Raw genomic sequence first — 20,551 nt, 5'->3', positions numbered from 1 at the left:
TGCCAGAGCGCCAAGTGCAGAGGCTGTGGGACTGCCACGTCCTCTGGGCTGGCTCGTGGTGGGAGCAGTCCTGCTGGCAGGACAGGAAGGCGGGCGGGGACCCGGGGTGCCCAGATGAGGAATACCAGCTCCTTTGCTCGGGCCAGAGAGCTGGGGTGGAGGCAGAGACTGCCCAGACTCCTCATACCCACAGCAGGCCCAGTCCCTTCCTGGACACAGGGACCATGAAACTGTCAGGGTCAGGGCGAGCTTAGGGATGGTGGAATTGCCTCCTGGGGGGCAACTGGGATTTCAAGGGTGTTTTTGGTGGTCACAGGGGTTGAAGGCACCATAAGCATTTAGTGGGCAGGGGCCAGGTTTTTAAACTATCATAAATGTGTCCTAGAAACTGCCTTTTTCTTTTTCTTTTCTTTTCTTTTTTTTTTTTTGAGATACAGTCTCGCTCTGTCATCCAGGCCGGAGTGCAGTGGCGTGATCTCGGCTCACTGCAGCCTCCATCTCCTGGGTTCAAGCGATTCTCCTGCCTCAGCCTCCCAAGTAGCTGGGATTACAGGTGCCCGCCACCACACCTGGCTAATTTTTGTGTTTTTAGTAGAGATGGGGTTTCACCATATTGGTCAGGCTGGTCTGGAACTCCTGACCTCAGATGATCCGCCCACCTCGGCCTCCCAAAGTGCTGGGATTACAGGTGCCCGCCACCACGCCTGGCTAATTTTTGAATTTTTAGTAGAGATGGGGTTTAACCATATTGTTCAGGCTGGTCTGGAACTCCTGACCTCAGGTGATCTGCCTGCCTTGGCCTCCCAAAGTGCTGGGATTACAGGTGTGAGCCACCATGCCCGGCCGAAACTGCCTTTTTCTATTGTGACCACCCCAGTCCTGTGCTGTCAGGGATGGTGTGGTGGCAAGGGAGCCACAAGTGGTTGTGGGGTGCACTCACCATATTTGGCTGCTTTAGCGGCAGCCAGGGCTCCAGGTACTGGGGAGAAAGAAAAGTTGGGGAGTGGTCAGGAGCCGAGCTCTGTGCCTGGGAGTTCTGCCGCCTCCTCTAGAGAGCCCTCCCTGACTTCCTTGGCCTCTATTGCTTCCTCAAAGCCCTGAAGCTGTACAGGCACAGAGCTTTAGGGCTGAACAGTGCCTCCGCCTTCCGTCTGCCCTTTCCTTCTCTCCCCAGGCCTAGCATGGCCTGCCTGAGGCTGGGCACAGAGTGGGGCTCAGTCACCAGCTGGTGAAGAACTGGAGTTCCTAGTGGTCCCCTGGCCACAGAGCACTGCTGAAGGGGAGCCAGGCTGATCTACCTGCTCCTTCCCTGGTTGGAGGGCAGGCTTTTTCTCAGTCTGGAGCCCTGCCACCCCTCTACTGAGGAGGCAGATACTCTGCAATTGGGCAGCCTGGGGTCCCTTGGCCTGGTCTGCCCTCCTCCCGCTATCTGTTACCCCCAGATGCTTAGGAGAACCTAACAAGGATTTTACTATGCACCCCTGGGTGGTGAGGGGGTGCTGGGGAGGTGCTGGGAGGAGGAGGGATCTCCTTCCCTGAGCTCAGGGGACAGGCTCCGCCTAACCCCCTCATCTGCACCTGCCCCGAAGCCAGGAACACCAGCACCAACTCCAAGTCCAGGGACGCCGACGCCAACTCCAAGTCCAGGGATGCCAGCACCAAGCCCAGCTGCAGCTCCTGCAGACAGAGGGCAGTGGTGGCGACAGCAGGCAGGGAGCATGCCCCTAAGGAGGTGTCCTGCCCAGGGAGCTGAGCCTAGTCCCAGAGGAAGGGGCCCAGATCCAAGCAGCGGCCTCCTCCCTGGCTGTTGCCCCTAACCAGCTCTGGGATCGTTGGGGAGAGGAGAGAAAGGTGGGTGAGGCACTCACGGAGCTGGGCTTTGGCAGCCACCTTGGCAGCGGATTTTGCTGCAGCTGGGGGAGGGAGAGAGAGGGGGATTAGAGATGGAGGCGGGGCCCATGGAGGCTTCGGGGGCCCCTCAGGCTCATTGACTCATGAAACTCACCTGCAACTCCACCAGGGACAATGCCAATGCCGGGAGCCACGCCAACGCCGGGAGCCACACCAACGCCAGGAGCCACACCAACTCCAGGAGCCACACCAACTCCAGGAGCCACGCCAACTCCAGGAGCCACACCAACTCCAGGAGCCACGCCAACTCCAGGAGCCACACCGACACCAGGAGCCACGCCAACTCCAGGAGCCACGCCGACACCAGGAGCCACGCCGACACCAGGAACTAACCCTGCAAGATTGAGAAGAGCTGATCATTAACCAGGACCTGATCAAAGAGGACAGAAGCTTATGGAAAGAGGGCTGGAGCCTCGGCCCTGGCATAGATTTGCTGTGTGACCCTGGATCAGTTACTTTCCCTTGCTGGGCCTCAGCTTCCTCCTCCCTAATATGAAGTGTGTGCAGGCTCAGGAGTTCATAACTTTTGTTTTTTTGGAGACAGAGTCTCACTCTATCGCCCAGGCTGGAGTGCAATGACGTGATCTCGACTCACTGCAACCACCACCTCCCGTGTTCAAGTGAGTCTCCTGCCTCAGCCTCCTGAGTAGCTGGGACTACAGGTGCGCACCACCATGCCCGGCTAATTTTTTTGTATTTTTAGTAGAGACAGGGTTTCACCATGTTGGCCAGGCTGGTCTTAAACTCCTGACCTTGGGTGATCCACCCGACTTGGCCTCCCAAAGTTCTGGGATTATAGTTGTGAGCTGCTGCATTTGGCCAGGAGTTCTTAACCTTTTCAGTGACAAGGACCCCTTGGAGATTTGAGGCTGATGGAGGCAGATTTACATTATATAAGGGACTTTGTAAGACAGAAAGGATTTGGGTTCAAATCTCAGCTCAGCCACCATTTAGCTGTGCAACTGTAGGCAAGTTACTTAAGCTCTGGGAACTTCAGTTTCCACATCTGTAAAATGGGAAAAATAAAATCAACTCTGTAAGATTTTTGTAGGCCAGGCACATTGGCTCATGCCTGTCATCCCAGCACTTTGAGAGGCCAACGTGGGAGGATCACATACAATTTTTTTTTTTTTAAACTGGGCATGGTGGCATGTGCCTGTAGCCCCAGCTACTAGGGATACTAAGGGGGAATAATTGCTTAAGCTAGGAGTTTGAGGCCTGCAGCGAGCTATGACGGCATCACTGCACTCCAACCTGGGTGACAATGTGAGGCCCTGGCTCAAATAAATAAATAATAAAGGTTGCTGTGTGTGAGAATTTGGGGCTCAGCAGACCTGCAGTTGAAATGCTCTCTGGCCTATTCAGTCCTAGAGATTCTGATCTGAACCTTTCAGCCCACAGGTCCCTAGGGCCAAGGCCTACAGACCCCATGCCCAGGGCCTGACATACAGTTGAGCTCTACAATTGGTGCTGCCACGATTTGCCATGTTCAGAAAAGTGTGGGCACCTGGGGCTGCCAGGGTGGCCCTCAAATGTAGCAAGAGATGGGGAACAAGAAGTACTGCAGGCCGGGTGTGGTGGCTCACGCCTGTAATCCCAGGACTTTGGGAGGCAGAGGCAGGAGGATCGCTTTAGCCTAGGAGTTTGAGACCAGCCTGAGCAACATAGTGAGACCGCTGTCGCTACAAAAAAATTAAAAAATTAGCCAGGCATGGTGGTGGGCACCTGTGGTCTCAGCTCTTGGGGGGCAGAGGCAGGCAGACTGCTTGAGCCTGGGAGGTTGAGGCTGCAGTGAGCTATGATTGTGGCACTGTACCCCATCCTGGGTGACAGAGCTAGACCCTATCTCAAGAAAAAAGAAGGAGAAGGAGAAGAAAGAAGAAGGAGGAAAAGGAGGAGAAGAAAGACGGAGGAGAAGAGAAGAAGGAGGAGAAAGAAGAAGGAGCAGAGGAAGAAGAAGAAGGAGAAAGAAGAAGAAGAAGAAAGAAGAAGAAGGAGAAGAAAGGAGAAGCAGGAGGAGGAGAAGAAGAAGGAGGAGGAAGAGGGAGGAGAAGGAAAAGAAGCAGGAGGAGAAGAAGAGGAAGGAGAAGAAGAAGAATGAGAAGGAGGAGGAGGAGGGAGAAGGAGGAGGAGGAGAAGAAGGAAGAAGAAGAAGGAAGAGGAGCACAAGAAGAAGAAGGAGAAGGAGAAAGAGCAGGAGAAGGGGGAGAACTGGAGTCCCTCAAGGGGAGCTGGAGTTCAGCATGAGGTCAGGTCCCCAGTAGCCTGGGAGGCACCAGGGACTTTAGGAACAGGGAGGCTCACACTGCTCACCCTGCTTCCCTAATCAGAAACATCACCCACACTCCTAGAGGTCATTCATCAGTGGGCCAAAAGGTCTAAGGAGGGCCCACCCCAGAATGTGACAGCTTAAGTGGGGTGGAAAGGAACAGGGAGCTGGGCAGTCAGACCCCAGAGCAGGGCACAGGAGAAAGCAGTTCTCCGTGAGCCAATGTCGGAGGTGAGGGGGACTTACCAAACTGGGCAGCTTTGGCGGCTGCTTTAGCAGCTGCAGCTGCTGGGGTCCCCACTCCTGGAGGTGTGAAGAGAAGGGGTGAGAGAGTAGTCTCTCACACCCCTCCCTGCTTCCCATCTCTAGGCTCAGTCTTCCCGTTTGTAAAATGGTGCAGTCGACCTTGGTCAACTCCAGGGACCCTTCCATGAGACAAACCAAACCCATCTCTGGGCTGAAGACACAGCTCACCTGGCACTCCACCCGTGCCCGGCACACCTGGGATTGCGCCTGGGGCACCTGGCACTAGCCCACCCAGCACTCCTGCTCCTGCAGCACCTGGGGGAGTGGAGAACTTTCAGCCTTGCCCCTCCCAGTGCTCACTTTTTGGGGGAACAAGGGTGGGTGGGAGAATCGGGGGAAGAAGAGAATGGCTTCCTGGCACCTTCAATTCTTTTTCTTTTTCTTTTTCTTTTATTTTTAGAGTTGGAGTCTTGCTCTGTCACCCAGGCTGGAGTGCAATGGTGTAATCTCTGCTCACTGCAGCCTCTACCTCCCGGGTTCAAGCCATTCTCCTGCCTCAGCCTCCCAAGTAGCTGGGACTATAGGTGCCCGCCACCATGCCCAGCTAATTTTTGTATTTTTAGTACAGACAGCATTTCACCATGTTGGCCAGGCTGGTCTTGAACTCCTGACCTCAGGTGATCCACCTGCCTCAGCCTCCCAAAGTGCTGGGATTACAGGCATCAGCCACCCAACCCGGCCAGACACCTTCAATTCTGGGAGTGGGGGGTGGGGGGGTGGGGTGATGAGCCAGTCACCAACAGTCCTAACAGGGGGCATCTGAAAAGGACAGTAAGAGTGGAGTGTGGCTTTGGAAGATGGGGCAGGGGCCTCGTGACCTTGGTCCAGGCCATTTCAGTCCTGGAGGCCTGGGAGCCAGTTTGCCCTGAGGTTGGACCCTGAGCCCCGCGGGAGAGCAGGACTTGGGGACAGGCAGGGCAGGGGCACTTACCGTACTTGGCAGCCTTGGCGGCAGCTGCTGCCTGAGCTTCGGCTACAAGGAAACGAGAAAGAAAGAGACCCTCAGAAGCCGTGCCTGGGTCTCCTCCGAGCCGTGCTTAAAGCTCTTCTGCCCTGTAAGGCATGGATACGACCTCCCTTCTTCTCCCCCAACTCCTCCCTGAGCACATTCAAGCCCGATCTACAGTCCCCACTGCCCCAGCAGAGCCGAGCAGACAAGAAGCCCCCATCCCTTCTCAACCCATGTCCCCAGATGTGACTAAGGCTCACGGGAAATGCCAACTCCCGGGACACCTCCGACTCCGGGAACACCTCCGACACTAGGGACACCTGCGACTCCAGGGATACCTCCGACTCCGACACCAAAGCCGGGAAAGCCCCCAGCTCCAACCCCGTAAGTAGGAATGCCTCCAACTCCGACTCCGGGCCTGGCCCCTGCAGAGGGAAGGGAGCCAAGTAGAAAAGAAGTTCAGTGAGAGAGGCTGGGCGGGCTCTGAGGGATGCTGATGGATTGGGAAAGAGGATGTAAATTTCCCCCAGGCCTTGTCCATAAAAGTCAGAAAACTGGGATGCCTGGGTCCCCAGCACCTCCACCATGAAGCCTTTAAAAAAAAATGTGGGGCCGGGTGCAGTGGCTCATGCCTGTAATCCTAGCACTTTGGGAGGCTGAGGCAGGTGGATCACCTGAGGTCAGGAGTTCGAGACCAGCCTGGCCAATATGGTGAAACCCCATCTCTACTAAAAATACAAAAATTAGCCAGGCATGGTGGCGGGCACCTGTAATCCCAGTTACATGGGAGGCTGAGGTAGGAGAATCACTTGAACCCAGAAGGTGGAGCTTGCAGTGAGCGGAGATCACGCCACTGCACTCCAGCCTGGGTGACAGAGCAAGACTCCATCTCAAAAAAAAAAAAAAAATTTCTTTTTTTTGGCCGGGTGCAGTGGCTCATGCCCATAATCCCAGCACTTTGGGATCCACGAGGCAGGTGGGTCATTTGAGTCCAGGAGTTCGAGACCAGCCTGGCCAACAAGGCAAAACCCCGTCTCTACTGAAAATACAAAAATTAGCCAGGCATGGTGGTGCATGTCTGTAATCCCAGCTTCTTGGGAGGCTGATGCTTGAGAATTGCTTGAACCTGGGAGGCAGAGATTGCAGTGAGCCAAAATCATGCCACTGCACTCCAGCCTGGGCGGCAGAGTGAGACTCCATCTCAGAAAAAAAGAAAAAGAAAAAGAAAAAAAATTTAAAATTTTTCATTTATTTTTTATTTTTTTTATTTTTTATTTTTATTTTTATTTTATTTATGGGGTCTTGCTATGTTGCCCAGGCTGGTCTCAAACTCCTGGCCTCAAGCAATCCTCCTGCCTTGACCTCCCAAGTAGCTGGAACAAACAAGCACATGCCACTATGCCCAGCTAATTTTTACATTTTATGTAGAGACAGGGTCTTGCTATTTTGCCCATGCTGGTCTCTAATTCCTGGCCTCAAGCAATCCTCCTGCCTTGGTCTCCCAAATTGCTGGGATTACAGGTGTAAGCCACTGCACCCAGCCCTTTACTGACACTCTTCAGTCCTCCTCTGGCCCCTCTCCTCTCTGAGCACTTCGGGAAGACCCCCTTTGTTGGATGCAGAGAGACTATTGGCAGAATCCACATCCCCAGGCAGGTTTGGGCTCCTCTGAGAGGGCCTTGGCCAGAGCAGGGAGGCTCAGGGTCACTGTCCCCACTGGGAATACCATCCTGGGACTTTCCCGCCACTCAGCCCCATGGCCCTGTGGTGGGAGACAAATGGGGGAGACATTATCCTGAGGCCTGCTGGTGACTTGCTCGGTGACCTTGGGCAAGTCACTTCCCTTCTCTGGGCAAGTAGAGGAGGGTCCTTTAGTTCTGGCAAGTAAAGGCCAGGACAGGGTGGGGCAGAGCTGTCAGCATAGCACTCACCGTATTTGGCTGCCTTCGCAGCTGCCTTAGCAGCTGCTTCTGGTGACACAACCCCTGGAGAGACCAAAAGGGACACAAATGCTCAGGAGAGATTGGAGGAGAGCTGTGTAGTATGTATCCCTCTGTCTACCCATCTGTGTGTTGGGCCATCTCCTTTCATGCCAACATAGAGTTGGCTACACATCCATTTATGCACTGATGTCCACCCACCTGCCCATCTGTATACCCAGCCACCCCCATCATCCATCTACCTAATGACCCACCTCTAAACCTGTCCATTTGTCTTTTTTTTTTTTTTGAGATGGAGTCTCAATCTTGTCACCCAGGCTGGAGTGCAATAGCGCGATCTCAGCTCACTGCAATCTCCGCCTCCCCGGTTCAAGCACTTCTCCTGCCTCAGCCTCCCAAGTAGCTAGGATTACAGGCACCCACCACCATGCCTGGCTAATTTTTTTCTATTTTTAGTGGAGATGGGATTTCACCATATTGGCCAGGCTGGTCTCAAACTCCTCACCTCAGGTGATCCGCCCACCTTGGCCTCCCAAAGTGCTGAGATTATAGGCGTGAGCCACTGCTCCCGGCTGTCCATTTGTCTATCCTTGGATACCAATCCACCCACCCAACCACCTAACTCTCTGTCCACTCATCTATCTGCCAACTTATCCCATCTGCCTATCGATTATCCATTCGTCTAACCATCTAGCCAACCATCCATTTTGCATTTGCTTGCCCACCATTCCACCCACCCGTCTATTCATCTGCCCCTCCAACCATGTGCTCATTCATCCACCCATCTACCCATTCATCCACCCGTTCTTTCATCCAGCCTCCCATCCATCCATCCCTCATCCATCTACCCATTCATCCATTCTTCCATCCATCCTCCCATCCATCCATGCCCCCATCCATCCACTCACCTATCCATCCCACACCCATCCACCCACACATCTACTCACCTACCCATCTATCCACCCATTCATCCATCCACTTATTCATCCATCCATCCATCCATCCATCCATCCATCCACCCACCCATCCACCCACCCATCCATCCACCCACCCATTCATCCACCCATCTATCCATCCATTCATTCATCCACCCACCCATTCATCCATCCACCCACCCATTCATCCACTTATCCATCTATCCACCCACTTACCGTTTTATCCACCATAAACTGAACACCTACTCAGCTAAGGGCTAGGAACATGGAGTTGAAAAAGACACAGTTCCTACCCCCCAGAGAACACTGATAGCCAGAAGGTCAATTGGAAAATATGATACTGATTAGAAGCTAATTAGGAGATTGGTATAGCCCAAGGAAGAGAAGATGAGGGGATGAGACGTGGTCAAGGGTATGGGCAGACGGTTATGGTGTTAGGGAGAATGCAAAAATTTTGGCAATAGTCTCAGTATTTCTCTCTTATACACACACACACACACACACACACACACACACACACACACACACACACACAGAGCCCAGCTCACCTGGAACCGCAGCACCTGGGATCCCAGCACCTGGGACAACTGGAATGCCAGCTCCTGGGACACCAACACCTGGAACACCAGCTCCTGGGACACCAACTACTCCTGGGCCAAAGCCTGGCCCACCAGGCACTAAGCCTGCAGCAGCTCCTGTGGAAGAAAAAGCATTGTTCCCCTAACCTATGGGAACCTCAGAGGGGCTAGAAGGGTGGTTAGTAGAGTATGGAAGTGACAGTTGGTCCTGAATGCAGGATTGCAGGTGGGTTGACATTTCCTCTGCATGGATCCTACTCATCAGAGAGATGTGGAGAGACTAAGAGGGTCCCTAAAGAGCTCTAGGGATTTGAATCAGTGGGCTGGAGGAATGTGATCTCTTTCTTTTTCTTTTCTTTTCTTTCTTTCCTTTCTCTTTCTTTCTTTCTTTCTTTCTTTCTCTCTCTCTTTCTTTCTTTCTCTCTCCCTCCCTCTCTCTCTCTCCCTCCCTCCCTCTTTTCTTTTTCCTTCCTTCCTTCCTTTCCCTTTCTTTCTTTCTTTCTCTTTCTTTCTTTCGTTTCTTCCTTTCTTTCCTTCCTGCCTCTCTCCCTCCCTCCCTCCCTTCCTTCATTTCCTTCCTTCCCTCCCTCCCTCCCTTCCTTCCTTCCGTCTTTCCTTCCTTCCTTCCTTCCTTCCTTCCTTACTTCCTTCCTTCCTTCCTTCCTGTCTCTCTCTTTCTGTCTCTCTTTCCCTTTTTTTTGAACCAAATTCTCACTTACTCAGGCTGGAGTGCAGTGGCATGATCATAGCTCACTGCAGCCTTGAACTACTAGGCTCAAGCAATCCTCCCACCTCAGCCTCGCAGGTGGCTGGGACCATAGGCATGTGCCACCATGCCTAGATAATTTTTAAATACTTTTTGGAAAGATGGGGTCTCAGTATGTTGCTCAGGCTGGTCTCAAACTCCTGGTTTTAGCCTCCCAAATTGTTGGGATTACAGGCGTGAGCCACTGTGCATAGCTAGAATGTGATCTATTTCTAAAGCACAGTCAGAATTCTCACCACTGGGCACCCATTTAGTTGATGCAGCAGACACCTGTGGGCCAGCCCTGGAGGGGATGGAGTGGGAGGAGCCATGTCCCCTCTGCAGGGTCCCCTCCCTCTGCTGAGTTAATCAGGGCAAAACAATAGAGACGGCATCTCAGGTAGAGTGATCAGAAGGGGCAAAGGTAAGGAGGCATGAACAATGCATATTTGGGAAGGAATAAAGGCCAAGTCCATCTGGCTTTACGGCTAGGGTCTCCGAGGTCTATGCAGGGGCCCGAGCCGTGGACTTGCCACCCCGGGAGGCACTTACCATACTTGGCTGCCTTAGCGGCTGCTGCTGCAGCTGCAGCTGCAGCTGCAGCTGGAGTCCCAACGCCTGAAAACACAGCCACAGAGGGTGAGGTCCTTGCCCTGTGGCCATCTCAAGGACACACCCGCCCCCTGCTGGGACAGATGTTACCTGCGATTCCAGGAATTGCCCCAGGCACGCCAGGAACACCGGCCCCTCCAACACCAGGGAGGACTCCGGCTGCTCCAGCACCTGTTGAGATGGGGACAGTGCAATGTAGTTTCCCAAGGACCCTCCTGAGGACAGGCAGGATGGCCACTTAGACGCCGGCGTTTTCACCAGTGTGATCTTATCCAGGAATGGGGCCCGGGTGTCTCCAGATGGGCCTGTCTGGGGAGGCCCCCACCCCACTCCACTGTTCCTTGACTCTCCCCCAAAGTGTCCATTTCAACACACTCATTAAGGGACTTGTATGTTTTCAGACAAATCCCATTCTAATCATTGCCACATACTGAGAAACCACAAGTGGCCGCTCCCTGGGCCAGAGGGGCCCCTGCAGGAATGTTCAAGACTTCCTCTCCCTGTGTTCCGAAGATGCAGCCAAGTTTGTAATCCAAGCGCCTGGCTGCTTGGCTCTGGCAGCCCCTCACAGCCCTGCTCTCCCGCTCCCACATTCCAGCCGTCCCCACCAGCCGCTGGGGCCAAGGAGCCTCGGGTGCTGGGAGGGGGGCCTGCGGGGCCTCCACTGGGAGGCCCAGCTTCAGGCTTCTCCCCACATTCTCGCTCTCTCGGGCTGGTGGGGAGATAAGGAAAGGGCTTCCCTGGGGCTGAGGATGAAGGAGGACTTCAGCCCTAGTGGTCTGACCCTGAGCTGGGCACTACCTGGGGCAGGGGGCAGATGCCCACTCCACCCACTGCACGGGCACAGGAATACCACGTTCCATCTGCAGCCATGCTAGCCAAGAACTCACTGACCTGAGCAGTGAGTTAACATTTTTATAGTACACATTAAATTGATACATAACTATTAAATATTTTAAATGCTTATATATGCACCACCTAAAATTATCTTTCTAACCACCGTGGTACCCATTCCCTCTGCTTGGCCTCCTCTTTCCTGTTTTAACCACATGGTAAGCTCCATCTTTATTTTTAAGGCCTAAATCACATGTCACTTTCTCTGGGAAGCCTTTCTAACTTTCCTCAGGTAGAAAAAAATGCCTCCCATTTCTTGACTCCCACAACAGTGGCTATATTCTCTAAGAGAACTCTTGTTTGTCCCTGATCTCTGATATGGATGGGTGGGAGGAGGCAGTGAGGGAGAGAAGGAGGAGGCATGGATGAATGCATGGAGGAAAGAATGAATGAATGAATGAATGAATGCATGGGTGAATGGATGGATGGGTGCATGGATGCATGGAGGAATGGATGGATGGATGGATGGATGCATGCATGCATGGAGAAATGGATGGATGGGTGCATGGAGGAATGGATGGAGGGATGCATGGAAGAATGGGCAGATGGATGGATGGATGGAAGAACTGATGGAGGGAGTGATGGATAGATGGATGGATGGATGGATGGATGGATGGACGAGTGGATGGATGGGTAAATGGATGGATGGATGAGTGGATGGATGAATGGATGGATGGATAGATGGATGCATGGAGGAATGGATGCATGGAGGAATGGATGGATGAGTGGATGGATAGAGGGAAGAATGGATGAATGAGTGGATGGATAGAGGGAAGAATGGATGGAAGGAAGAATTGATGGGTAGATGGATGGATGGATAGATGGATGAGTGGATGGATGGAAGGATGCATGGAGAAATGGATGGATGGGTGGATGGGTGCATGGAGAAATAGATGGATGGATGGATGGATGAATGGATGGAAGGATGGATGCATGCATGGAGAAATGGATGGGTGGGTGCATGGAGGAATGGATGCATGGAGGAATGGATGGATGAGTGGACAGATAGAGGGAAGAATGGATGGATGAGTGGATGGATAGAGGGAAGAATGGATGGAGGGAAGAATTGATGGGTGGATGGATGGATGGAAGGATGAATGCATGGAGGAGTGGATGGATGGATGAATGGATGCATGGAGGAATAGATGGTGGATGGATGGATGGAAGGATGGATGGAAGGATGGATGCATGCATGGAGAAATGGATGGATGGGTGCCTAGAGGAATGGATGGAGGGATAGATGGACGCATGGAGGAATGGTTGGATGGATGAATGGGTATATGGGGGAATAGATGGATAGATGGTGGATGGATGAATGGAGCGAGGGAGTGATGGATGGATAAATGGATGGATGGATGAGGGGATGGATGGATGGGTGCATGGATGGATGGATGCATGGAGGAATGGATGGATGCGTGGATGGATGGATGGAAGAATGGATGGAGGAAGGGATTGATGGATGGAAGAATGGATGGAGGGAGGGATTGATGGATGGATGAATGGATGGATAAGTGGATGGATGGATGGATAGATGGCTGCGTGGAGGAATGGAGAATGGATGAATGGAGGGAGGTAGTGATGGATGGGTGGATGAATGGATAGATGGATGAGTGGGTGGATGGATAAATGGATGGATGGATGTGTGGACAGATGGATGGATAGATGGATCCATGGAGAAATGGATGGATGGATGGATGGATAGATAGATGGATGGATGAATGGATGGATGGATGAATGGATGGAGGGAGAGATGGATGGATGAATGAGTGGATGGATGGATGGATGCATGCATGTGTAAATAAGTAGATGAATGGATAGATAAGTGGATGGATGGATAGATGGATGCATGGAGGAATGGATGGATGGATGGATGAATGGATGGAGGGAGAGATGGATGGATGAATGAATGGACGGATGAGTGGATGGATGCATGGATGGGCAGATGAGTACATGAATGGATGGATGGATAGATGGATGCATGGAGGAATGGGAATGGATGGAGGGAGGGATGGAGAAAGTAATAGATTGATGGAAGGATGAATGGATACATGGATGCATGGAAGAATGGTTGGAGGGAGGGATAGATAGATGGGTGATGTTGAAAATTTTGAGTAAATGGGGGTATGTAGGGGCCACTTTAGAGGCAGGCTCTCAATAGTAATGGGAATGGAGAGGCTAGGGGGCTGGAGGCCACCAGGTGGGGACTCCAGGGGCACTCACCGAACTTTGCTGCTGCTTTAGCTGCTGCTGCTGCTGCTGCCTGGGGGCCAACCCCTGGGGGAAGCAAGCAGAGGGGAGAGACCTTGAAACAGTGCTCCTGTATCTCCAGAGCCCACTTGTTCCCAGCCCCGAGAGAGCCAATCCACTGACATGTGGGTATACATGGGAGCTTCAGAGTAGGCAGAGGCTGATGGAGCTGCCCCACTCCTCCCCCAGGATCCTGCTCCAGGTTTGGACCAGGGTCTGGATGCAGGGTGGGCTGCTGCTTTCAGGAGGGAACCTCATCCACCCCAGGGCTCTGGAGCCCGGAAGATCAGTGCTCCCTTGGCTGGAAGTGACGTGAGGCTTTCCTTACCTGTCCCTGTTGGGTAACCAGCCTTGCCCGCTGCACCAGCCACTCCTCCGGGCCCATAGCCTGCAAAACAGAGAGGCTTGATGGTCATCTGTGCAGATGTCACCACTGCTGCCCTCCCCCTCCCCCTGCTCTGCCCTCGGGGTCCAAGCTGTCCTGAGTCTGCACCTGTCACCCCCAGCCAGAGTGAAAACAAATACAAACACATGTATGGAGTTGTTATGTCCATTTTACAGATGAGAACACAGAGGCTCAAAGAAGCAACACAGCTCACTTAAGGTCTCATTATTGATAGGTGGGAGGGCAGGGATGGAGACCCATGCTGAGTCCCAACTCCATGCCCTTTCCTTCTGAGATTCCCACTCCAAGACCCCAACCCTGCCCCAGCGAGGTGCTCTCCTGGCCCAGGGCTGGAAGCACAGCACCCTTGCTAGGACCCTGGAGAGGGAAAGAGCTGGAAGCCCACAGTCTAGAAGGGTCTCACTCACCATAGGGCAGTTTCCCTGTGGTGTAGGGCAGTCCATAGCCACCTGGAGAGAGGACAGAGCAAACTCAGGGGCTGCCCCATGCCTTGCTGGGGTCCCACCAACCTGGGTGGACAGATCTACCCCCACAGGTGCTAAAGCTTGAGACCTCCCACATCAGGGTCCTGAGCTGCTCCCAGGACAGCAAAGGCGCTGGGTGGAGGAGGGAGAGGACACCTCTGCCCCCGAGGCCCATGGAACACCCATCCCCCTACAAATTCAAGCCCCATCATGGCCCTGGAGTCTGAGTATTTTCCTTACACCCCCTCCTCAGTGGAAAGCATGTTATTGTCTAAGCTGATTGCAGAGGTAGGGGCGGGAGCACGAGTGGGTGGATGTTAGAGGGATCTTTCCAATGAACCGTGTTCCTTTCCACCAGCCTAATAGCTTCAGATCGGGACTATGGGTCTCTGTGCATGAGCGTGTGTGTGTGAGTTCAATACCTGCAGATGACTTTCCCATGCTCTCCTTGGCTGGTGACCATACAGGGGCTTCAACACCCCTTCCCTGCCACCAGAGACACCTGTACCCAGGCTGACTTCTGTGCAGGGAGGCGCAGTGAGTGGTGCATTTTTTTTTTCTTCTTTTCTTTTTTTGGAGGAGAGTCTCACTCTGTTACCCAGGCTGGAGTGCAGTAGCACGATCTCAGTTCACTGCAACCTCTGCCTTCTGGGTTCAAGAGATTCTCCTGCCTCAGCCTCCCCAGTAGCTGGGATTATAGGCCTATGCCACCACACCTGGCTAATTATTGTGTCTTTAGTAGGGACCGGGTTTTGCCATGTTGGCCAGGCTAGTCTTGAACTCCTGACCTCAAGTGATCTGCCCGCCTTAGCCTCCCAAAGTGCTGGGATTACAGGTGTGAACCACCACACCCGGCCGAGTGGTGCATCTTGAACCGTCCCTCTGACTTACCAGGCAGCTTGGGGGCCTTGATGGGATACCCCAGTGGGACTCCAGGTTGCGGTCCCCCAAAGGGTCCAACTCCTGTGGGAATAAAGAGAGCAAGTTCAGGTCCCAGCACCCCCTTCCAAATCCTCCGCCACCCACTCCACTTTCTGCTCAGACAGAAGGAGCTTGCTACAGCATCCAGAAACCATCCTGCTTCGAGGGACTCCCTGAATCTCCATCATGGGTCAGTTGAGAAATTCCCAGTGACAGGCCACTTCCTCCAGGAAGCTACAGGATTCTCTCCCTCCTGGGGCCTGGGCCCCAGTTCGGGCCTGCAGCCCTTGGCACAGGCTGGAGGGTTTTCTGGACTCCTTTGAATTTTGGGCTGCTATGCCAGTGGGGGGAGCAGGCCTGGGATGGGTGCCACTTTGTGCTACAGCCACTGCAAGGCCTGGCTCTGCAGGCGTGGGAGAAATTGGGCAGGCTTGGATGGGATCTTGGGTGCCCAACCCCTCCCAATGCCAGAGCCTCTGCCTGGCTGGCCACCCTGCTTCTCCCACCAGCCTTGCCTCACCTGGGATTCCAGCAAAAGCTCCACCTACACCTGTAATGATAAAAAGCTGTCACTGCAGCCCTGGAACTGTGGACACTGGGCCAGACAGCTCCAAGGGGCCAGGAGGCCCAAGGAATGGCCAGTTCTTCCCAGACCAGTCATCGCATGCTGCGCTCACATGAACTCTGGGGTTTCTTTTTTCGGAGATGGAGTTTCGCTCTTGTCGCCCAGGCTGGGGTGGAATGGGGTGATCTCAACTCACCGCAACCTCTGCCTCCCAGGTTCTGGCGATTCTCCCGCCTCAGCCTCCCAAGTAGCTGGGATTACAGGTGCAGGCCACCACGCCCAGCTAATTTTTGTGTTATTAGTAGAGACAGGGCTTCACCGTGTTGGTCAGGCTGACCTCAGGTGATCCGCCCACCTCAGCCTCCCAAAGTGCTGGGATTACAGGCATGAGCCACTGCATCTGGCCCTCTTTTCTTTCTTTCTTATTTTGTAGGGGAACGGGGTCTCTGCTGCCCAGGCTGGAGTGCAGTGGTGTGATCATAGCTCACGACAACCTTGATCTCCTGGGCTCAAGAGATCCTCCTGTCTTAGCCTCCTGAATAGTTGGGATCACAGGTGTGTGTGACCATGTCCGGCTAATTTTTTAATCATGTTTTTGTAGAGATAAGGTCTTGCTATGTTGCCCAGGCTGGTCTTTAACTCCTGGGCTCAAGCGATCCTCCCAGCTCACCCTCCCAAAATACTGGGATTACAGGTGTGAGCCAGTGTGCCCAGCCACACTCTGAGGTTTTTCAGCACCAGGCTGCCCAGGGCTGGAACATAAAAAGTGTCACCCAGAGGGCCCTGAGCCAGTCCAGCATCCCACCCCATTTCACACCAGGGGCCAGAAGGTGGTTGGAGAGTCCCTGCCATCAGCCCTCTGTCCAGACAGCTGCATACCTGGAGCCTTGGGCTTAACTCCTGCTCCAGTGGGAACTCCAGGGAGCACCCCCACACCGGGGAACCGAGCTCCTGCCGGGGGACAAAGCAGTGAGTGTAGGAAGGCAGGCCTTGCAGGCCCTGCTGGGAACCCCTCCCCTCCTCGGGTCCCCCAGCTGACCTCCCTTGGGACCGACTGTCAGTGACAGGCACGGCTCACGGGGTGGGTGGAGAAAGGACCTGTTTAGTGCTGACTTTCCTTCCCTGTCTGGCTCAAGGTCAGAAGATCTGAGTTTTAATCCTATTTCCCAGCCATGTGAGCTCGTGCCTCAGTCAGCCTCATCTCTATGCTGGAGTTAATCACAAAAGCCGTCTCGACCACCCTCCGCAGAAAAGGTAAAGAGAGGGACAGCTGCTGCGCGGTGCCACTTGCCCGTAGACCAGGGAGGCCTGTGCTCTCTGGGGCTATCGCTCACAACCCAGACCCCCAAAGCAGCCATCCAGCTACAGCTGGGACCATGCCAGCGTCTTCCACCTCTCCCGTCTCCCCTGGGGCTGGGCAGCCTTGGCTTTCAGCGTAGTGGGGGAGAGAGGGAGGAAGGGCCACTCCATCAGCAAATCCCACATAACAGCCTAAATCTGGGCTTTTGGGGGAATTCAGGAGGTCACATGTTGGGTGGGGTGGTCAGGCCCTGGCAGGGGAAAGGAGGGTGAGGGGCAGCTCTTTAGGGTCTCCTGCAGGGCAGACTCATTGGGTGGCCCCTTGGTGACTCACAGCTTTTGGGAAATAGCTGGTCACACTGGGATCTGTCCTCAGGGGCCCGCCTCAGGCTGTGATGATGGTCTGTGCCTGGGATCAGGGCTTGGGTGGGGTGCAGGAAGGCTGGTTGACCTTCAGGGGATGGATGGACTGCCAGGGACCTTATGTCTGTTAGCCTGAGCTTTGGAGTTTGGGGAAATGGCTCAGGTCAGGACTCAGGGCTTCTGGTGGCCTCTGCTTTTCGGGGAGGTGAGGGGGGTACTAGGGAGGCTGAGGGGGCTGCTTTTCTTTTCCTTTTTCTTTGTTTTGAGACAGGGTCTTGCTCTGTCACCCAGGCTGCTGTGCAGTGGCACCATCGTAGCTCACTGTAGCCTGGACCTTCTGGGCTCAAGCAATCCTCCCACCTCAGCCTCCCGAGTAGCTGGGACTACAGGTGCACACCACCATGCCTGGCTAAATTTTTTTGTAGAGACGAGGGCCTTACTATGATGCCCAGACTGGTCTCAAACTCCTGGCCTCAAGCCATCCTCCTGCCTCAGTCTCCCAAAGCAATGGGATTATAGGCATGAGCCACTGCGTCCTGGCTGCTTTCTTCCTATAGAGTCCCTGTTTCCCTCCTTGCCCTCACCTGGGAGCACGCCACCTGGGTATACACCTGGCAGCCCCACACCTGTGGCCAAAAGAAAGCAAAGTTACTAGCAGCAGCTCAGCCTCCAGGGACCCCTCCCCGGCCCTTCCCACCCAGGCAGCTCCAAGGCCCTCAAACCCACAGCCTCTGTGCCCGACAGGGGCAGCCAGGGACAGACGTGGGGTGGCCACAACCCTCCTCCCACGAGTTTCGGAAGTCATCTGCAAACTCTTCGGTGTGTGGATTTATCTCCGTCTCCTGGAGCCTGTTTACATGGCTGGGCCAGCCCACCTCTGGCTAACAGCTTCCAGATGTCCCTCCCTGCTGCGTAGACTCAGGCAGTCTTTTGTTTAACCTGAAGTCACTTCCTAAAGGGCTTGGTGAGGCAGAACGAGTACCAGATGGGGAGTCAGAGGACACGGGGCTCCCCCAGCTCTGCCGGGACTCGCTGCAGGCCCTTCCACACTGACTCGCCTCTTTGAGCCTCAGTTTCCCCATCTGTTGCCCGACAGCCTGCCACAGAGCCCGTCTCTTTCTACCCCAAGATCCTGGGAGAAGGGCCCGGGAAGTGGGCCAGGCCCCTCCTCCCCATTTCACAGATGCAGGCACCAGCTTGGCTAGTTTCTCTGCCAGACTGAAGCCAGGCCCTGCCCTTCCTCCCCAAGTGCAGTGGCGTGGAAAGGGCTCTGTTCCTCCCTGCCCTCTGCCCCTCCCTGCCCTCTGTCCTCCAGCCCCAGGGATTCTGCACTGACCCGGCACTTTCCCAGGCTTCACTCCGGCTCCAGGCTGAGGAACCACCGCACCTGGCACAGAAGGGGCTGCATCAGAGTTGGCGCCACCCAGGCCTGCAACTTTGACCCAGGGAGTTCGGGGATAGCCATCGTACCTGCAGACACTCCTAAGCCACCAACTCCTGGGACACCACCAAGCCCAGCGCCTGCAGAGCCAGGACAGGTGAGGCATTGCATAAGGAACAGTGGGGAGGCAGAAGGGCCCGGGGCTGCATGCTGAGGGCCCAGCATTGAGGTCTGGCCCCGTTACTAACTCACCTTCAGACTGGGCACAGCTAGCTGCCTCCCTGAGCCCCAGTAGACTGCAACTGACAATCCCACCCACCTGGCTCCCAAGCCTGAGTTGAGGGAAGGTTCTTTGCAAAGCGGAGGGCCCCATGGAAGCCAGAGGGCTTGTGGCATGTCCCAAAGAGCACCACTCACCAGCCTTAGCAGCTTTATAGGCTGCAGCAGCGTCAGCCACTCCACCAGGCACCAGAGCCCCCGGAAAGGTAACTGCGGGGAAGGCGCCGAGCCCTGCGGAGGGGAGGATGGGGTGAGGTCCTGAGCTACCACACCTATGAAGACTCCTACACTCTGGCCCTGCCTGGCTGTGCCCCACTCAGGAAGCACATTGGAGGCTCTTCTGCTCTCTGCCAGACATCAATGCCTGCAGGACATCCATGTGAGCACTGCTCACTGGTAATGGATTTTTTTTTTTTTTTTTTGACACAAGGTCTCACTCTGTCACCCAGGCTGGAGTGCAGTGGTGCGATCTTGGCTCACTGTAGCCTCAACCACCCAGGCTCAAGCAATCCTCCCGCCTCAGCCTTCCAAGTAGGTGGGACTACAGGTGCATGCCACTGTGCCCGGCAAATTTTTTTTTTTTGTATTTTTTGTAGTGACAAGATTTTACCATGTTGCCCAGGCTGGTCTCGAACTCCTGGGCTCAAGCCATCTGCCCGTCTCAGCCTCCCGAAGTGCTAGGATTACAGGTGTGAGCCACCGCGCCTACGTACCAGAACTAGATTGTGTGCCGAGGTTAATGTGTCATACAGCTCTGACAAAACTGCATGGCTGGTTTTTTTTTTTTTTCCCCTTTAGAGATGGGGTCTTGTGGCTGGGCACGGTGGCTTGAGCCTGTCATCCCAGCACTTTGGGAGGCCGAGGTGAGTGGATCCACTTGAGGCCAGGAGTTCGAGACCAGCCTGGCCAACATGGTAAAACCCCGTCTCTACTAAGAATACAAAAATTAGCCGAGCGTGGTGGTGCACACCTGTAATTCCAGCTATTTGGGAGGCTGAGACACAAGAATCACTTCCCGGGAGGTGGAGGTTGTGGTGAGCTGAGATCAACTGCACCAGGTGCGGGGAGCTGAGACTGAGCCACTGCACTCCAGCCTGGGTGACAGAGTGGGACTCTGTCTCAACAACAACAACAACAACAACAAAAGAGATGAGGTCTTTCTCTGTCGCCCAGGCTGGAGTGCAGTGACATGATCATAGCTCTCTGAAGCCTCAGCCTCCTGGGCTCAAGGGATCCTCTCACTTCAGCCTTCCTGAAAACTGCATGGATCTTTTGGGGTCAAATTTCCCCACCCACCTCCTCTAGAATGCCTTCCTGAACCCCTGCTGAGTTAAGCGACTCCCTTGGGCTTCCTTGGTCCATGGGGCTTCCTCCATGCAGCCTTCACTACTATGTTATAAAGGAACCCAGGTACTCAGCTGTGATTTCCTCATGTCCTGGGCAGCTGCTTGGGGCAGTTGGTATCAGCATCAGTCCCCGTCAGTGCC

General features: G+C 54.3%; 1 protein-coding gene across 26 annotated transcripts in view; it reads right to left on the bottom strand.

The window, feature by feature from the left end:
• Window positions 1-20,551, bottom strand: part of ELN (elastin) — a 42,097-nt gene that overhangs the window by 7,984 nt on the left and 13,562 nt on the right. For 5 of the 26 annotated variants that reach the window (XM_031012708.3, XM_055392733.2, XM_031012711.3 and 2 more), the window contains 20 exons: window positions 19,203-19,295; window positions 18,875-18,925; window positions 18,741-18,806; window positions 17,989-18,030; window positions 16,622-16,693; window positions 15,698-15,727; window positions 15,148-15,219; window positions 14,200-14,241; window positions 13,715-13,774; window positions 13,360-13,413; window positions 10,336-10,416; window positions 10,186-10,251; window positions 8,859-9,005; window positions 7,367-7,420; window positions 5,696-5,860; window positions 5,418-5,459; window positions 2,006-2,245; window positions 1,869-1,913; window positions 1,579-1,677; window positions 941-979 (listed from right to left, as the gene is read on the bottom strand). In XM_031012708.3, the coding sequence (XP_030868568.2) occupies window positions 941-979; window positions 1,579-1,677; window positions 1,869-1,913; window positions 2,006-2,245; window positions 5,418-5,459; window positions 5,696-5,860; window positions 7,367-7,420; window positions 8,859-9,005; window positions 10,186-10,251; window positions 10,336-10,416; window positions 13,360-13,413; window positions 13,715-13,774; window positions 14,200-14,241; window positions 15,148-15,219; window positions 15,698-15,727; window positions 16,622-16,693; window positions 17,989-18,030; window positions 18,741-18,806; window positions 18,875-18,925; window positions 19,203-19,295 (1,560 nt within the window). The remainder of the gene's footprint in view (window positions 1-940; window positions 980-1,578; window positions 1,678-1,868; window positions 1,914-2,005; window positions 2,246-5,417; window positions 5,460-5,695; window positions 5,861-7,366; window positions 7,421-8,858; window positions 9,006-10,185; window positions 10,252-10,335; window positions 10,417-13,359; window positions 13,414-13,714; window positions 13,775-14,199; window positions 14,242-15,147; window positions 15,220-15,697; window positions 15,728-16,621; window positions 16,694-17,988; window positions 18,031-18,740; window positions 18,807-18,874; window positions 18,926-19,202; window positions 19,296-20,551) is intronic. The other 21 variants (XM_055392737.2, XM_031012710.3, XM_055392735.2 and 18 more) reach the window with 8 other exon arrangements.

Source organism: Gorilla gorilla, chromosome 6 (genome assembly GCF_029281585.2).
Source record: "Gorilla gorilla gorilla isolate KB3781 chromosome 6, NHGRI_mGorGor1-v2.1_pri, whole genome shotgun sequence".
In the NCBI taxonomy this organism is placed as follows: Eukaryota; Metazoa; Chordata; class Mammalia; order Primates; family Hominidae; genus Gorilla; species Gorilla gorilla.
This window is presented reverse-complemented; position numbering and strand designations above follow the sequence as displayed.